This window comes from Dendropsophus ebraccatus, chromosome 7 (genome assembly GCF_027789765.1).
Source record: "Dendropsophus ebraccatus isolate aDenEbr1 chromosome 7, aDenEbr1.pat, whole genome shotgun sequence".
Classification (NCBI taxonomy): domain Eukaryota; kingdom Metazoa; phylum Chordata; class Amphibia; order Anura; family Hylidae; genus Dendropsophus; species Dendropsophus ebraccatus.
Genome location: NC_091460.1, coordinates 18,022,616 through 18,036,917, shown reverse-complemented (window position 1 = coordinate 18,036,917; position 14,302 = coordinate 18,022,616). Strand labels below are relative to the sequence as shown.

General features: G+C 48.1%; 1 protein-coding gene across 1 annotated transcript in view; it reads left to right on the top strand.

Moving 5' to 3' along the window:
* The first annotated feature begins 13,686 nt into the window (after positions 1-13,686).
* The window catches only part of ATP6V1B1 (ATPase H+ transporting V1 subunit B1), a 44,971-nt gene continuing 44,355 nt past the window's right edge, over positions 13,687-14,302 (top strand). The window contains exon 1 of the mRNA XM_069976299.1: positions 13,687-13,932. Coding sequence (XP_069832400.1) covers positions 13,824-13,932 — 109 coding nt within the window. The 5' untranslated portion in view covers positions 13,687-13,823. The remainder of the gene's footprint in view (positions 13,933-14,302) is intronic.

The following is a 14,302-nucleotide window of genomic DNA, read 5'->3' as shown; positions in this document are numbered from 1 at the left end:
ATAATTATATACAATATATACCCAGGTTATACCAGCCGTACATATATAATTACATACAGGAGGTACCCAGGTTATACCAACTGTACATATATAATTATATACAGGAGATACCCAGGTTATACCAGCTGTACATATAAAATTATACACAATATATACCCAGGTTATACCAGCCGTACATATATAATTATATACAGGAGACACCCAGGTTATACCAGCTGTACAAATATATAATTATATACAGGAGACACCCAGGTTATACCAGCTGTACATATATAATTATATACAAGAGATACCCAGGTTATACCAGCTTTACATATATATTTGTATACAGGAGGTATCCAGGTTATACCAACTGTACATATATAATTATATACAGGAGATACCCAGGTTATACCGGCTGTACATATATAATTATATACAATATATACCCAGGTTATACCAGCCGTACATATATAATTACATACAGGAGGTACCCAGGTTATACCAACTGTACATATATAATTATATACAGGAGATACCCAGGTTATACCAGCTGTACATATAAAATTATACACAATATATACCCAGGTTATACCAGCCGTACATATATAATTATATACAGGAGACACCCAGGTTATACCAGCTGTACAAATATATAATTATATACAGGAGATACCCAGGTTATACCTGCTGTACATACAGAATTTCATACAGGAGATACCCAGGTTATACCGGCTGTACATATATAACTTTATACAATATATACCCAGGTTATACCGGCTGTACATATATAATTATATACAGGAGATACCCAGGTTATACCAGCTGTACATATATAATTATATACAATATATACCCAGGTTATACCAACTGTACATATATAATTATATACAATATATACCCAGGTTATACCAGCTATACATATATAGTTATATACAGGAGATACCCAGGTTATACCAGCTGTACATATATAATTATATACAGGAGATCCCCAGGTTATACCAGCTGTACATATATAATTATATACAGGAGATACCTAGGTTATACCAGCTGTACATATATAATTATATACAATACATACCCAGGTTATACCAGCTGTACATATATATAATTATATGCAGGAGATACCCAGGTTATACCAGCTGTACATATATAATTATATACAATATATACCCAGGTTATACCAGCCGTACATATATAATTACATACAGGAGGTACCCAGGTTATACCAACTGTACATATATAATTATATACAGGAGATACCCAGGTTATACCAGCTGTACATATAAAATTATACACAATATATACCCAGGTTATACCAGCCGTACATATATAATTATATACAGGAGACACCCAGGTTATACCAGCTGTACAAATATATAATTATATACAGGAGATACCCAGGTTATACCTGCTGTACATACAGAATTTCATACAGGAGATACCCAGGTTATACCGGCTGTACATATATAACTTTATACAATATATACCCAGGTTATACCGGCTGTACATATATAATTATATACAGGAGATACCCAGGTTATACCAGCTGTACATATATAATTATATACAATATATACCCAGGTTATACCAACTGTACATATATAATTATATACAATATATACCCAGGTTATACCAGCTATACATATATAGTTATATACAGGAGATACCCAGGTTATACCAGCTGTACATATATAATTATATACAGGAGATCCCCAGGTTATACCAGCTGTACATATATAATTATATACAGGAGATACCTAGGTTATACCAGCTGTACATATATAATTATATACAATACATACCCAGGTTATACCAGCTGTACATATATATAATTATATGCAGGAGATACCCAGGTTATACCAGCTGTACATATATAATTATATACAATATATACCCAGGTTATACCAGCCGTACATATATAATTACATACAGGAGGTACCCAGGTTATACCAACTGTACATATATAATTATATACAGGAGATACCCAGGTTATACCAGCTGTACATATAAAATTATACACAATATATACCCAGGTTATACCAGCCGTACATATATAATTATATACAGGAGACACCCAGGTTATACCAGCTGTACAAATATATAATTATATACAGGAGATACCCAGGTTATACCTGCTGTACATACAGAATTTCATACAGGAGATACCCAGGTTATACCGGCTGTACATATATAACTTTATACAATATATACCCAGGTTATACCGGCTGTACATATATAATTATATACAGGAGATACCCAGGTTATACCAGCTGTACATATATAATTATATACAATATATACCCAGGTTATACCAACTGTACATATATAATTATATACAATATATACCCAGGTTATACCAGCTATACATATATAGTTATATACAGGAGATACCCAGGTTATACCAGCTGTACATATATAATTATATACAGGAGATCCCCAGGTTATACCAGCTGTACATATATAATTATATACAGGAGATACCTAGGTTATACCAGCTGTACATATATAATTATATACAATACATACCCAGGTTATATCAGCTGTACATACAGTATATATAATTATATGCAGAAGATACCCAGGTTATACCAGCTGTACATATATATAATTATATGCAGGAGATACCCAGGTTATACCAGCATGCTCCATATGACTGTATACAGGAGATATATGACATACACCAGCAGTATATACAGTATTATATGTTGTATACATGTAATAATGAGGCCGGACCCTGGAGTGGTGCTCTCGGTCTCGGCTGTCCTCCCTGTAATTTGCCGCCATGCGCCGGTGCCGGGTCCCAGCTTGTATCTCAGACCCTTTATAGTAGACATTGTGCTGTGAGCACGGACTCCTCTGTCACCCTGAGCCTGACATCTGCCAGTCACTTTCCCGGGGATAATTGTGCGGGACCATAGATAAATGGAGGTGATTACAGCACAGTCAGTGTGACCGCAGAGCAGGTTATTCCACTTTGGATGTTTTGGGAGGACGGACGGATGAAAGGTTTGCGATGACATTATATGAAATCCATTATCTTCCTCTCATGTTGTCAGAAGAAATATTTATACTGTAGTTACAGAGAAGTCCTTGTCACCTTTCTCCCCGCCGATCCACACATCAGGAACAGCAAGGAGGGAAGTCAGTGACTATACAGAGCGTCTCTGACTCTGGAGGACCCGGCCTGTCCTGCATTACCATAGATACAGATAATCACAGTGTAATGCCTCATTTCTCCTGGGGTGGCGCTGCAGGGAAACACATCACTTACTGACAGATTGCAGGTGATTAGAGGTGATCTGTCCTTATAGTACAGAAGAAACAATGCTATTTAGTGTAGCAGGGGGTCAGCACTGGGACATCAGGGTCACACCTAAAGGCCCTATTCCACGGAATGATTATTGGCCGTATTTGCCCAGTACGGCCGATAATCATTCCGTGGAATAAAAGGAAACGATTAGCCGACATTGTTCATGTCGGCTGATCGTTCATCTCGTTTATCTTTCAAACATGTTAAAAAACAAGCGACTATGATAGCAGCGATCTGCTGCCGTCAGTCCGTGGAATAGGAGGCAGCAGCAGACCGCCACTATCTTTTACGAGCGATCACCCGGCAGCCCCCCCGCAGCTAACCGCACCCCCTCTCGCACTCACCCACTCGCTGCTGCCGCATGCAGAAGCGGCGGCAGCCAGCGGGACGAGGAGCAAAAGAGCGCTGACAACATAAGAAAACTACAAAATATAACAACATAAGAACCCTGTGTGTGTGTGTGTGTGTGTGTGTGTGGGGGGGGGGGGGGGGTTACCTGGCTATGAGGGGCATATACTGCTGGGGGGGCATAACTGGCTATGAGGGGCATATACTGCTGGGGAGGCATACCTGGCTATGAGGGGCATATACTGCTGGGGGGGCATAACTGGCTATGAGGGGCATATACTGCTGGGGAGGCATACCTGGCTATGAGGGGCATATACTGCTGGGGGGGCATAACTGGCTATGAGGAGCATATACTGCTGGGGAGGGGTATACCTGGCTATGAGGGGCATATACTGCTGGGGGGGGGTATACCTGGCTATGAGGGGCATATACTGCTGGGGGGGCATAACTGGCTATGAGGGGCATATACTGCTGGGGGGCATAACTGGCTATGAGGGGCATATACTGCTGGGGGCATAACTGGCTATGAGGGGCATATATTGCTGGGGGGGCATAACTGGCTACGAGGGGCATATACTGCTGGGGGGCATAACTGGCTATGAGGGGCATATACTGATAGGGGGGCATAACTGGCTATGAGAGGCATATACTGCTGGGGGGCACAACTGGCTATGAGGGGCATATACTGCTGGGGGGGCATAACTGGCTATGAGGGGCATATACTGCTGGGGAGGGGTATACCTAGCTATGAGGAGCATATACTGCTGGGGGGGGGCACAACTGTCTATGAGGGGCATATACTGCTGGGGGGCACAACTGGCTATGAGGGGCATATGTTGCTGGGGGGGCATAACTGGCTATAAGGGGCATATACTGCTGGGGGGGCATAACTGACTATGAGGGGCATATACTGCTGGGGGGCATAACTGGCTATGAGGGGCATATACTGCTGGGGGTGCATAACTGGCTATGAGGGGCATAAACTGCTGGGGGGCATAACTGGCTATGAGGGGCATATACTGCTGGGGGGCATAACTGGCTATGAGGGGCATATACTGCTGGGGGTGCATAACTGGCTATGAGGGGCATATACTGCTGGGGAGGGGTATACTTGGCTATGAGGGGCATATACTGCTGGGTGGGGGGCATAACTGGCTATGAGGGGCATATACTGCTGGGGGGAGGCATAACTGGCTATGAGGGGCATATATTGCTGGGGGGCATAACTGGCTATGAGGGGCATATACTGCTGGGGAGGGGTATACCTGGCTATGAGGGGCATATACTGCTGGGGGGGGGCACAACTGGCTATGAGGGGCATATACTGCTGGGGGGGCATAACTAGCTATGAGGGGCATATACTGCTGGGGGTGCATAACTGGCTATGAGGGGCATATACTGCTGGGGGGGCATAACTGGCTATGAGGGGCATATACTGCTGGGGGGCATAACTGGCTATGAGGGGCATATACTGCTGGGGGCATAACTGGCTATGAGGGGCATATATTGCTGGGGGGGCATAACTGGCTATGAGGGGCATATACTGCTGGGGGGCATAACTGGCTATGAGGGGCATATACTGCTGGGGGGGCATAACTAGCTATGAGGGGCATATACTGCTGGGGCTGCATAACTGGCTATGAGGGGCATATACTGCTGGGGGGGCATAACTGGCTATGAGGGGCATATACTGCTGGGGGGCATAACTGGCTATGAGGGGCATATACTGCTGGGGGCATAACTGGCTATGAGGGGCATATATTGCTGGGGGGGCATAACTGGCTATGAGGGGCATATACTGCTGGGGGGCATCACTGGCTATGAGGGGCATATACTGCTGGGGGGCATAACTGGCTATAAGGGGCATACACTGCTGGGGGGGCACAACTGGCTATGAGGGGCATATACTGCTGGGGGCATAACTGGCTATGAGGGGCATATATTGCTGGGGGGGCATAACTGGCTATGAGGGGCATATACTGCTGGGGGGCATCACTGGCTATGAGGGGCATATACTGCTGGGGGGCATAACTGGCTATAAGGGGCATATACTGCTGGGGGGTATACCTGGCTATGAGGGGCACATAGTGCTGGGGGGGGCATACCTGGCTATTAGGGGCATATACTGCTGGGGGTATACCTGGCTATGAGGGGCAAATAATGCTGGGGGGGGCATAACTGGCTATGAGGGGCATATACTGCTGGGGGGGCATCACTGGCTATAAGGGGCATATACTGCTGGGGGGGCATAACTGGCTATGAGGGGCATATACTGCTGGGGGCATAACTGGCTATGAGGGGTATATACTGCTGGGGGGGGCATAACTGGCTATAAGGGGCATATACTGCTGGGGAGGGGTATACCTGGCTATGAGGGGCATATACTGCTGGGGGGGGCACAACTGGCTATGAGAGGCATATACTGCTGGGGGGGCATAACTGGCTATGAGGGGCATATACTGCTGGGGGTGCATAACTGGCTATGAGGGGCATATACTGCTGGGGGGGCATAACTGGCTATGAGGGGCATATACTGCTGGGGGGCATAACTGGCTATGAGGGGCATATAGTGCTGGGGGGGCATACCTGGCTATGAGGGGCATATACTGCTGGGGGGCATAACTGGCTATGAGGGGCATATACTGCTGGGGGGCATAACTGGCTATGAAGGGCATATACTGCTGGGGGTGCATAACTGGCTATGAGGGGCATATACTGCTGGGGGGGCATAACTGGCTATAAGGGGCATATACTGCTGGGGGGGCACAACTGGCTATGAGGGGCATATACTGCTGGGGAGGGGTATACTTGGCTATGAGGGGCATATACTGCTGGGCGGGGGGCATAACTGGCTATGAGGGGCATATACTGCTGGGGGCATAACTGGCTATGAGGGGCATATACTGCTGGGGGGGCACAACTGGCTATGAGGGGCATATACTGCTGGGGGGGCATAACTGGCTATGAGGGGCATATACTGCTGGGGGTGCATAACTGGCTATGAGGGGCATATACTGCTGGGGGGGCATAACTGGCTATGAGGGGCATATAGTGCTGGGGGGGCATACCTGGCTATGAGGGGCATATACTGCTGGGGGGCATAACTGGCTATGGGGGGCATATACTGCTGGGGGGCATAACTGGCTATGAGGGGCATATACTGCTGGGGGTGCATAACTGGCTATGAGGGGCATATACTGCTGGGGGGGCATAACTGGCTATAAGGGGCATATACTGCTGGGGGGGCACAACTGGCTATGAGGGGCATATACTGCTGGGGAGGGGTATACTTGGCTATGAGGGGCATATACTGCTGGGCGGGGGGCATAACTGGCTATGAGGGGCATATATTGCTGGGGGGCATAACTGGCTATGAGGGGCATATACTGCTGGGGAGGGGTGTACCTGGCTATGAGGGGCATATATTCCTGGGGGGGGGGGGCATAACTGGATATGAGGAGCATATACTGCTGGGGGGCATACCTGGCTATGAGGGGCATGTAGTGCTGGGGGGGCGTACCTGGCTATGAGGGGCATATACTGCTGGGGGGGCATAACTGGCTATGAGGGGCATATATTGCTAAGGAAGGGATATACATGGCTATGAGGGGCATATACTGCTGGGGGGGGCATAACTGGCTATGAGGGGCATATACTGCTGGGGAGGGGTATACCTGGCTATGAGGGGCATATACTGCTGGGGGGCATACCTGGCTATGAAGGGCATATACTACTTGGGGGGCATACCTGGCTATAAGGGGCATATATTGCTGGGGAGGGGTATACCTGGCTATGAGGGGCATATGTTGCTGGGGGGGCATACCTGGCTATAAGGGGCATATATTGCTGGGGAGGGGTATACCTGGCTATGAGGGGCATATATTGCTGGGGGGGGGGGAAGGCATACCTGGCTATGAGGGGCATATACTGCTGTGGGGGCATCACTGGCTATGAGGGGCATATACTGCTGGGGGGGCATAACTGGCTATAAGGGGCATATACTGCTGGGGGGGGCACAACTGGCTAAGAGTGGCATATACTGCTGGGGAGGGGTATACTTGGCTATGAGGGGCATATACTGCTGGGCGGGGGGCATATCTGGCTATGAGGGGCATATACTGCTGGGGGAGGCATAACTGGCTATGAGGAGCATATATTTCTGGGGGGCATAACTGGCTATGAGGGGCATATACTGCTGGGGGGTATACGTGGCTATGAGGGGCATGTAGTGCTGGGGGGCATACCTGGCTATGAGGGGCATACATTGCTAAGGAAGGGGTATACATGGCTATGAGGGGCATATACTGCTGGGGGGCATAACTGGCTATGAAGGGCATATACTGCTGGGGAGGGGTATACCTGCTATGAGGGGCATATACTGCTGGGGGGCATACCTTGCTATGAGGGGCATATACTGCTGGGGGGGGGGCATAACTGGCTATGAGGGGCATATACTGCTGGAGGGGCATAACTGGCTATGAGGGGCATATACTACTTGGGGGGCATACCTGGCTATGAGGGGCATATATTGCTGGAGGGCATACCTGGCTATAAGGGGCATATATTGCTGGGGAGGGGTATACCTGGCTATGAGGGGCATATATTTCCGGGGGGGGGGGGGGGGGGGGGGGGGGGGCGCATAACTGGCTATGAGGGGCATATACTGCTGGCGGGTATACCTGGCTATGAGGGGCATGTAGTGCTGGGGGGCATAACTGGCTATGAGGGGCATATACTGCTGGGGAGGGGTATACATGATTATGAGGGGCATATATTCCTGGGGGGGCATAACTGGCTATGAGGGGCATATACTGATGGGGGGTATACCTGGCTATGAGGGGCATGTAGTGCTGGGGGGCATACCTGGCTATGAGGGTCATATACTGCTGGGGAGCATAACTGGCTATGAGGGGCATATATTGCTAAGGAAGGGGTATACATGGCTATGAGGGGCATATACTGCTGGGGGGCATAACTGGCTATGAGGGGCATATACTGCTGGGGAGGGGTATACCTGGCTATGAGGGGCATATACTGCTAGGGGGGGCATAAATGGCTATGAGGGGCATATACTGCTGGAGGGGCATAACTGGCTATGAGGGGCATATACTACTTGGGGGGCATACCTGTCTATGAGGGGCATATACTGCTGCAGGGGAGGCATACCTGGCTATGAGGGGCATATACTGCTGCAGGGGAGGCATACCTGGCTATGAGGGGCATATACTGCTGTAGGGGAGGCATACCTGGCTATGAGGGGCATATATTGCTGCAGGGGAGGCATACCTGGCTATGAGGGGCATATACTGCTTCAGGGGAGGCATACCTGGCTATGAGGGGCATATATTTCTGCAGGGGAGGCACACCTGGCTATGAGGGGCATATACTGCTGCAGGGGAGGCATACCTGGCTATGAGGGGCATATATTGCTGCAGGGGAGGCATACCTGGCTATGAGGGGCATATATTTCTGCAGGGGAGGCATACCTGGCTATGAGGGGCATATATTGCTGCAGGGGAGGCATACCTGGCTATGAGGGGCATATATTTCTGCAGGGGAGGCACACCTGGCTATGAGGGGCATATACTGCTGCAGGGGAGGCATACCTGGCTATGAGGGGCATATATTGCTGCAGGGGAGGCATACCTGGCTATGAGGGGCATATATTGCTGCAGGGGAGGCATACCTGGCTATGAGGGTAATATATTGCTGCAGGGGAGGCACACCTGGCTATGAGGGGCATATACTGCTGCAGGGGAGGCATACCTGGCTTTCTCCTGGCTATGAGGGGCATATACTGCTGCAGGGGAGGCATACCTGGCTATGAGGGGCATATACTGCTGCAGGGGAGGCATACCTGGCTTTCTCCTGGCTATGAGGGGCATATACTGCTGCAGGGGAGGCATACCTGGCTATGAGGGGCATATATTTCTGCAGGGGAGGCATACCTGGCTATGAGGGGCATATACTGCTGCAGGGGAGGCATACCTGGCTATGAGGGGCATATACTGCTGCAGGGGAGGCATACCTGGCTATGAGGGGCATATACTGCTGCAGGGGAGGCATACCTGGCTATGAGGGGCATATACTGCTGCAGGGGAGGCATACCTCTCTACAAGGGACATATCTGGTTATAGAGGTTAGGGGCATCCCTGGCTACATGGGACATACCTGGCTGCAGGGGGTATACTGTAATACATTGTAATGGGGGGATCTGATATGGAAACATCTGCTGAAAGAGACTTTATATACAGAGCCTATGGCGCCAGAGTGATCGGCATAATTTTGGCAGTGTGTGTAACCAATGGCAACCTCGGAGGTCCTCGGCTGGAAGATTTCATCACATGAGGGGACTGAGAAACACTGGTGCAGGATGTAACCTCATTTTGGGACTGTATCCATTTTGTTATCTGGTCTGGGGTCCTGTGTTATTTTGGGGTCTCATGGTGTTGCTATCTGGTCTGGGGTCCTATGTTATTTTGGGGTCTGGTTTCTTGTTGCTATCTGATCTGGGGTCCTATGTTATTTTGGGGTCTCATCGTGTGGGCATCTGGTCTGGGGTCTGGTCTCTTGTTGGTATCTGGTCTGGGGTCCTATGTTATTTTGGGGTCTCATGGTGTTGGTATCTGGTCTGGGGTCCTAGGTTATTTTGGGGTCTCATCTTGTTGGTATCTGGTCTGGGGTCCTATGTTATTTTGGGGTCTGGTTTCTTGTTGGTATCTGGTCTGGTGTTTGGTTTCTTGTTGCTATCTGGTCTGGGGTCCTATGTTTTTTTGGGGTCTCATCTTGTTGGTATCTGGTCTAGGCTCTGGTTTCTTGTTCCTATTTGGTCTGGGGTCCTATGTTATTTTGGGGTCTGGTTTCTTGTTGCTATCTGGTCTGGGGTCTGTTTTTTAGTTGCTGTCTGGTCTGAGGTCTTCTATTATTTTGGGGTCTGGTTTCTTGTTGCTATCTGGTCTGGGGTCCTATGTTATTTTGGGATCTGGTTTCTTGTTGGTATCTGGTCTGGGGTCCTATGTTATTTTGGGGTCTGGTTTCTTGTTGGAATCTGGTCTGGGGTCTGGTTTCTTGTTGGTATCTGGTCTAGGGTCTTCTATTATTTTAGGGTCTGAATTCTTGTTGGTATCTGGTCTGGGGTCTGGTTTCTTGTTGCTATCTGGTCTGGGATCTTCTATTATTTTTGTGTCTCATCTTGTTGGTATCTGGTCTGGGGTCTTCTATTATTTTGGGGTCTGATTTCTTGTTGGAATCTGGTCTGGCGTCTGGTTTCTTGTTGGTATCTGGTCTGGGGTCCTATGTTATTTTGGGGTCTGGTTTCTTGTTGGTATCTGGTCTGGGGTCTGTTTTTTAGTTGGTATCTGGTCTGGGGTCTTCTATTATTTTGGGGTCTGGTTTCTTGTTGCTATCTGGTTTGGGGTCCTATGTTATTTTGGGGTCTGGTTTCTTATTGGTATCTGGTCTGGGGTCCTATGTTATTTTGGGGTCTTGTTTCTTGTTGGTATCTAGTCTGAAGTCTGGTTTCTGGTTGGTATCTGGGGTCTTCTATTATTTTGGGGTCTGGTTTCTTGTTGCTATCTGGTCTGGGGTCTCGTTTCTTGTTGCTATCTGGTCTTGGGTCTGGTTTCTTGTTGCTATCTGGTCTGGGGTTTGGTTTCTTGTTGCTATCTGGTCTGGGGTCCTATGTTATTTTGGGGTCTCATCGTGTGGGCATCTGGTCTGGGGTCTGGTCTCTTGTTGGTATCTGGTCTGGGGTCCGATGTTATTTTGGGGTCTCATGGTGTTGGTATCTGGTCTGGGGTCCTAGGTTATTTTGGGGTCTGGTTTCTTGTTGCTATCTGGTCTGGGGTCCTATGTTATTTTGGGGTCTGGTTTCTTGTTGGTATCTGGTCTGGGGTCCTATGTTATTTTGGGGTCTGGTTTCTTGTTGGTATCTGGTCTGGGGTCCTATGTTATTTTGGGGTCTCATCGTGTGGGCATCTGGTCTGGGGTCTGGTCTCTTGTTGGTATCTGGTCTGGGGTCCGATGTTATTTTGGGGTCTCATGGTGTTGGTATCTGGTCTGGGGTCCTAGGTTATTTTGGGGTCTCATCTTGTTGGTATCTGGTCTGGGGTCTGGTTTCTTGTTGGTATCTGGTCTGGGGACCTATGTTATTTTGGGGTCTGGTTTCTTGTTGGTATCTGGTCTGGGGTCTGGTTTCTTGTTGGTATCTGGTCTGGTGTCTGGTTTCTTGTTGCTATCTGGTCTGGGGTCCTGTGTTATTTTGGCGTCTCATCTTGTTGGTATCTGGTCTGGGGTCCTATGTTTTTTGGGGGTCTCATGGTGTTGGTATCTGGTCTGGGGCCCAAGGTTATTTGGGGGGTCTCATCTTGTTGGTATCTGGTCTAGGCTCTGGTTTCTTGTTGCTATTTGGCCTGGGGTCTGGTTTCTTGTTGCTATCTGGTCTGGGGTCTGTTTTTTAGTTGCTATTTGGTCTGGGGTCTTCTATTATTTTGGGGTCTGGTTTCTTGTTGCTATCTGGTCTGGGGTCCTATGTTATTTTGGGGTCTGGTTTCTTGTTGGTATCTGGTCTGGGGTCTGGTTTCTTGTTGGTATCTGGTCTGGGGTCTGGCTTCTTGTTGCTATCTGGTCTGGGGTCTTATGTTATTTTGGGGTCTGGTTTCTTGTTGCTATCTGATCTGGGGTCTGGTTTCTTGTTGCTATCTGGTCTGGGGTCCTATGTTATTTTGGGTTCTTGTTTCTTGTTGGTATCTGGTCTGGGGTCTGGTTTCTTGTTGCTATCTGGTCTGGGGTCTGGTTTCTTGTTGGTATCTGGTCTGGGGTCTTCTATTATTTTGGGGTCTGATTTCTTGTTGGAATCTGGTCTGGGGTCTGGTTTCTTGTTGGTATCTGGTCTGGGGTCTTCTATTATTTTGGGGTCTGAATTCTTGTTGGTATCTGGTCTGGGGTCTGGTTTCTTGTTGGTATCTGGTCTGGGGTCTTCTATTATTTTGGGGTCTGAATTCTTGTTGGTATCTGGTCTGGGGTCTGGTTTCTTGTTGCTATCTGGTCTGGGATCTTCTATTATTTTTGTGTCTCATCTTGTTGGTATCTGGTCTGAGGTCTTCTATTATTTTGGGGTCTGATTTCTTGTTGGAATCTGGTCTGGCGTCTGGTTTCTTGTTGGTATCTGGTTTGGGGTCCTATGTTATTTTGGGGTCTGGTTTCTTGTTGCTATCTGGTCTGGGGTCCTATGTTATTTTGGGGTCTGGTTTCTTGTTGCTATCTGGTCTAGGGTCTTCTATTATTTTGGGGTCTGGTTTCTTGTAGGTATCTGGTCTGGGATCTTCTATTATTTTTGCGTCTCATCTTGTTGGTATCTGGTCTGGGGTCCTATGTTATTTTGGGGTCTGGTTTCTTGTTGGTATCTGGTCTGGGGTCTTCTATTATTTTGGGGTCTGGTTTCTTGTTGCTATCTTGTCTGGGGTCCTATGTTATTTTGGGGTCTGGTTTCTTGTTGGTATCTGGTCTGGGGTCCTATGTTATTTTGGGGTCTGGTTTCTTGTTGGTATCTGGTCTGGGGTCCTATGTTATTTTGGGGTCTGGTTTCTTGTTGGTATCTGGTCTGGGGTCCTATGTTATTTTGGGGTCTGGTTTCTTGTTGCTATCTGGTCTGGGGTCCTATGTTATTTTGGGGTCTGGTTTCTTGTTGGTATGTGGTCTGGGGTCTGGTTTCTTTTCTCTTTCTGGTCTGGGGTCTTCTATTACTTAGGGTTCTGATATTTCCATATGCTCAGGATGTTATCCAGCTTCCTTCGGAGGTCCTCACACTTGGGGGTCTTCATTCCTTAGTAGATGCTGCACAGACTGTTCTGTATATGAGGCTGAGCAGAGGCGGCTTCGCCCTCATAGCTGCCAGCCCTGGTGCCAGGCGTCCTGGGAAGCCATTGTGAGCAATGATGTGTAGCAGTTTATAGAAAACAGGAATGTTATGGGCAGGTGGAGCCGGAATCAGGCTGGATGTAGCAGAGCCGGGGCGGGTCAGGCTCACCTGGATGAGGCACGCTGGATGTAGCAGAGCCGGGGCGGGTCAGGCTCACCTGGATGAGAGGTGTACACAACACACAGGAGCTCCCAGCCACCTATATAACAGCCAGCACACACAGCTCTGCACTAACAGCACACACAGCTCTGCTCTGCACACACCATGGCCACCAAAGTGGAGATCAGAGTCAATGACCACCAGGCCAACATGGCAGGAGCCCGGGAGCACGCCCTAGCCGTCACCCGAAATTACATCTCCCACCCCAGACTCTGTAAGTACATAACTAGTCATAGATGTTGTAGGACTGCAAGTCCCAGCATGCTCTGAGAATCAATGTCAGACCCAGGTTTACTAAATAGTATAGCAAGCAGTGGGAGTACGGGGGTACATATGTAAGACTATCCTGTATGATACTGATCCTGAGCCAGTGTATCTAAGCCTATCCTGTATGATACTGATCCTGAGCCAGTGTATCTAAGTCTATTATGTGTGATACTGGTCCTGAGCCAGTGTATCTAAGCCTATTATGTGTAATACTGGTCCTGAGCCAGTGTATCTAAGTCTATCATGTGTGATACTGGTCCTGAGCCAGTGTATCTAAGTCTATCATGTGTGATACTGGTCCTGAGCCAGTGTATCTA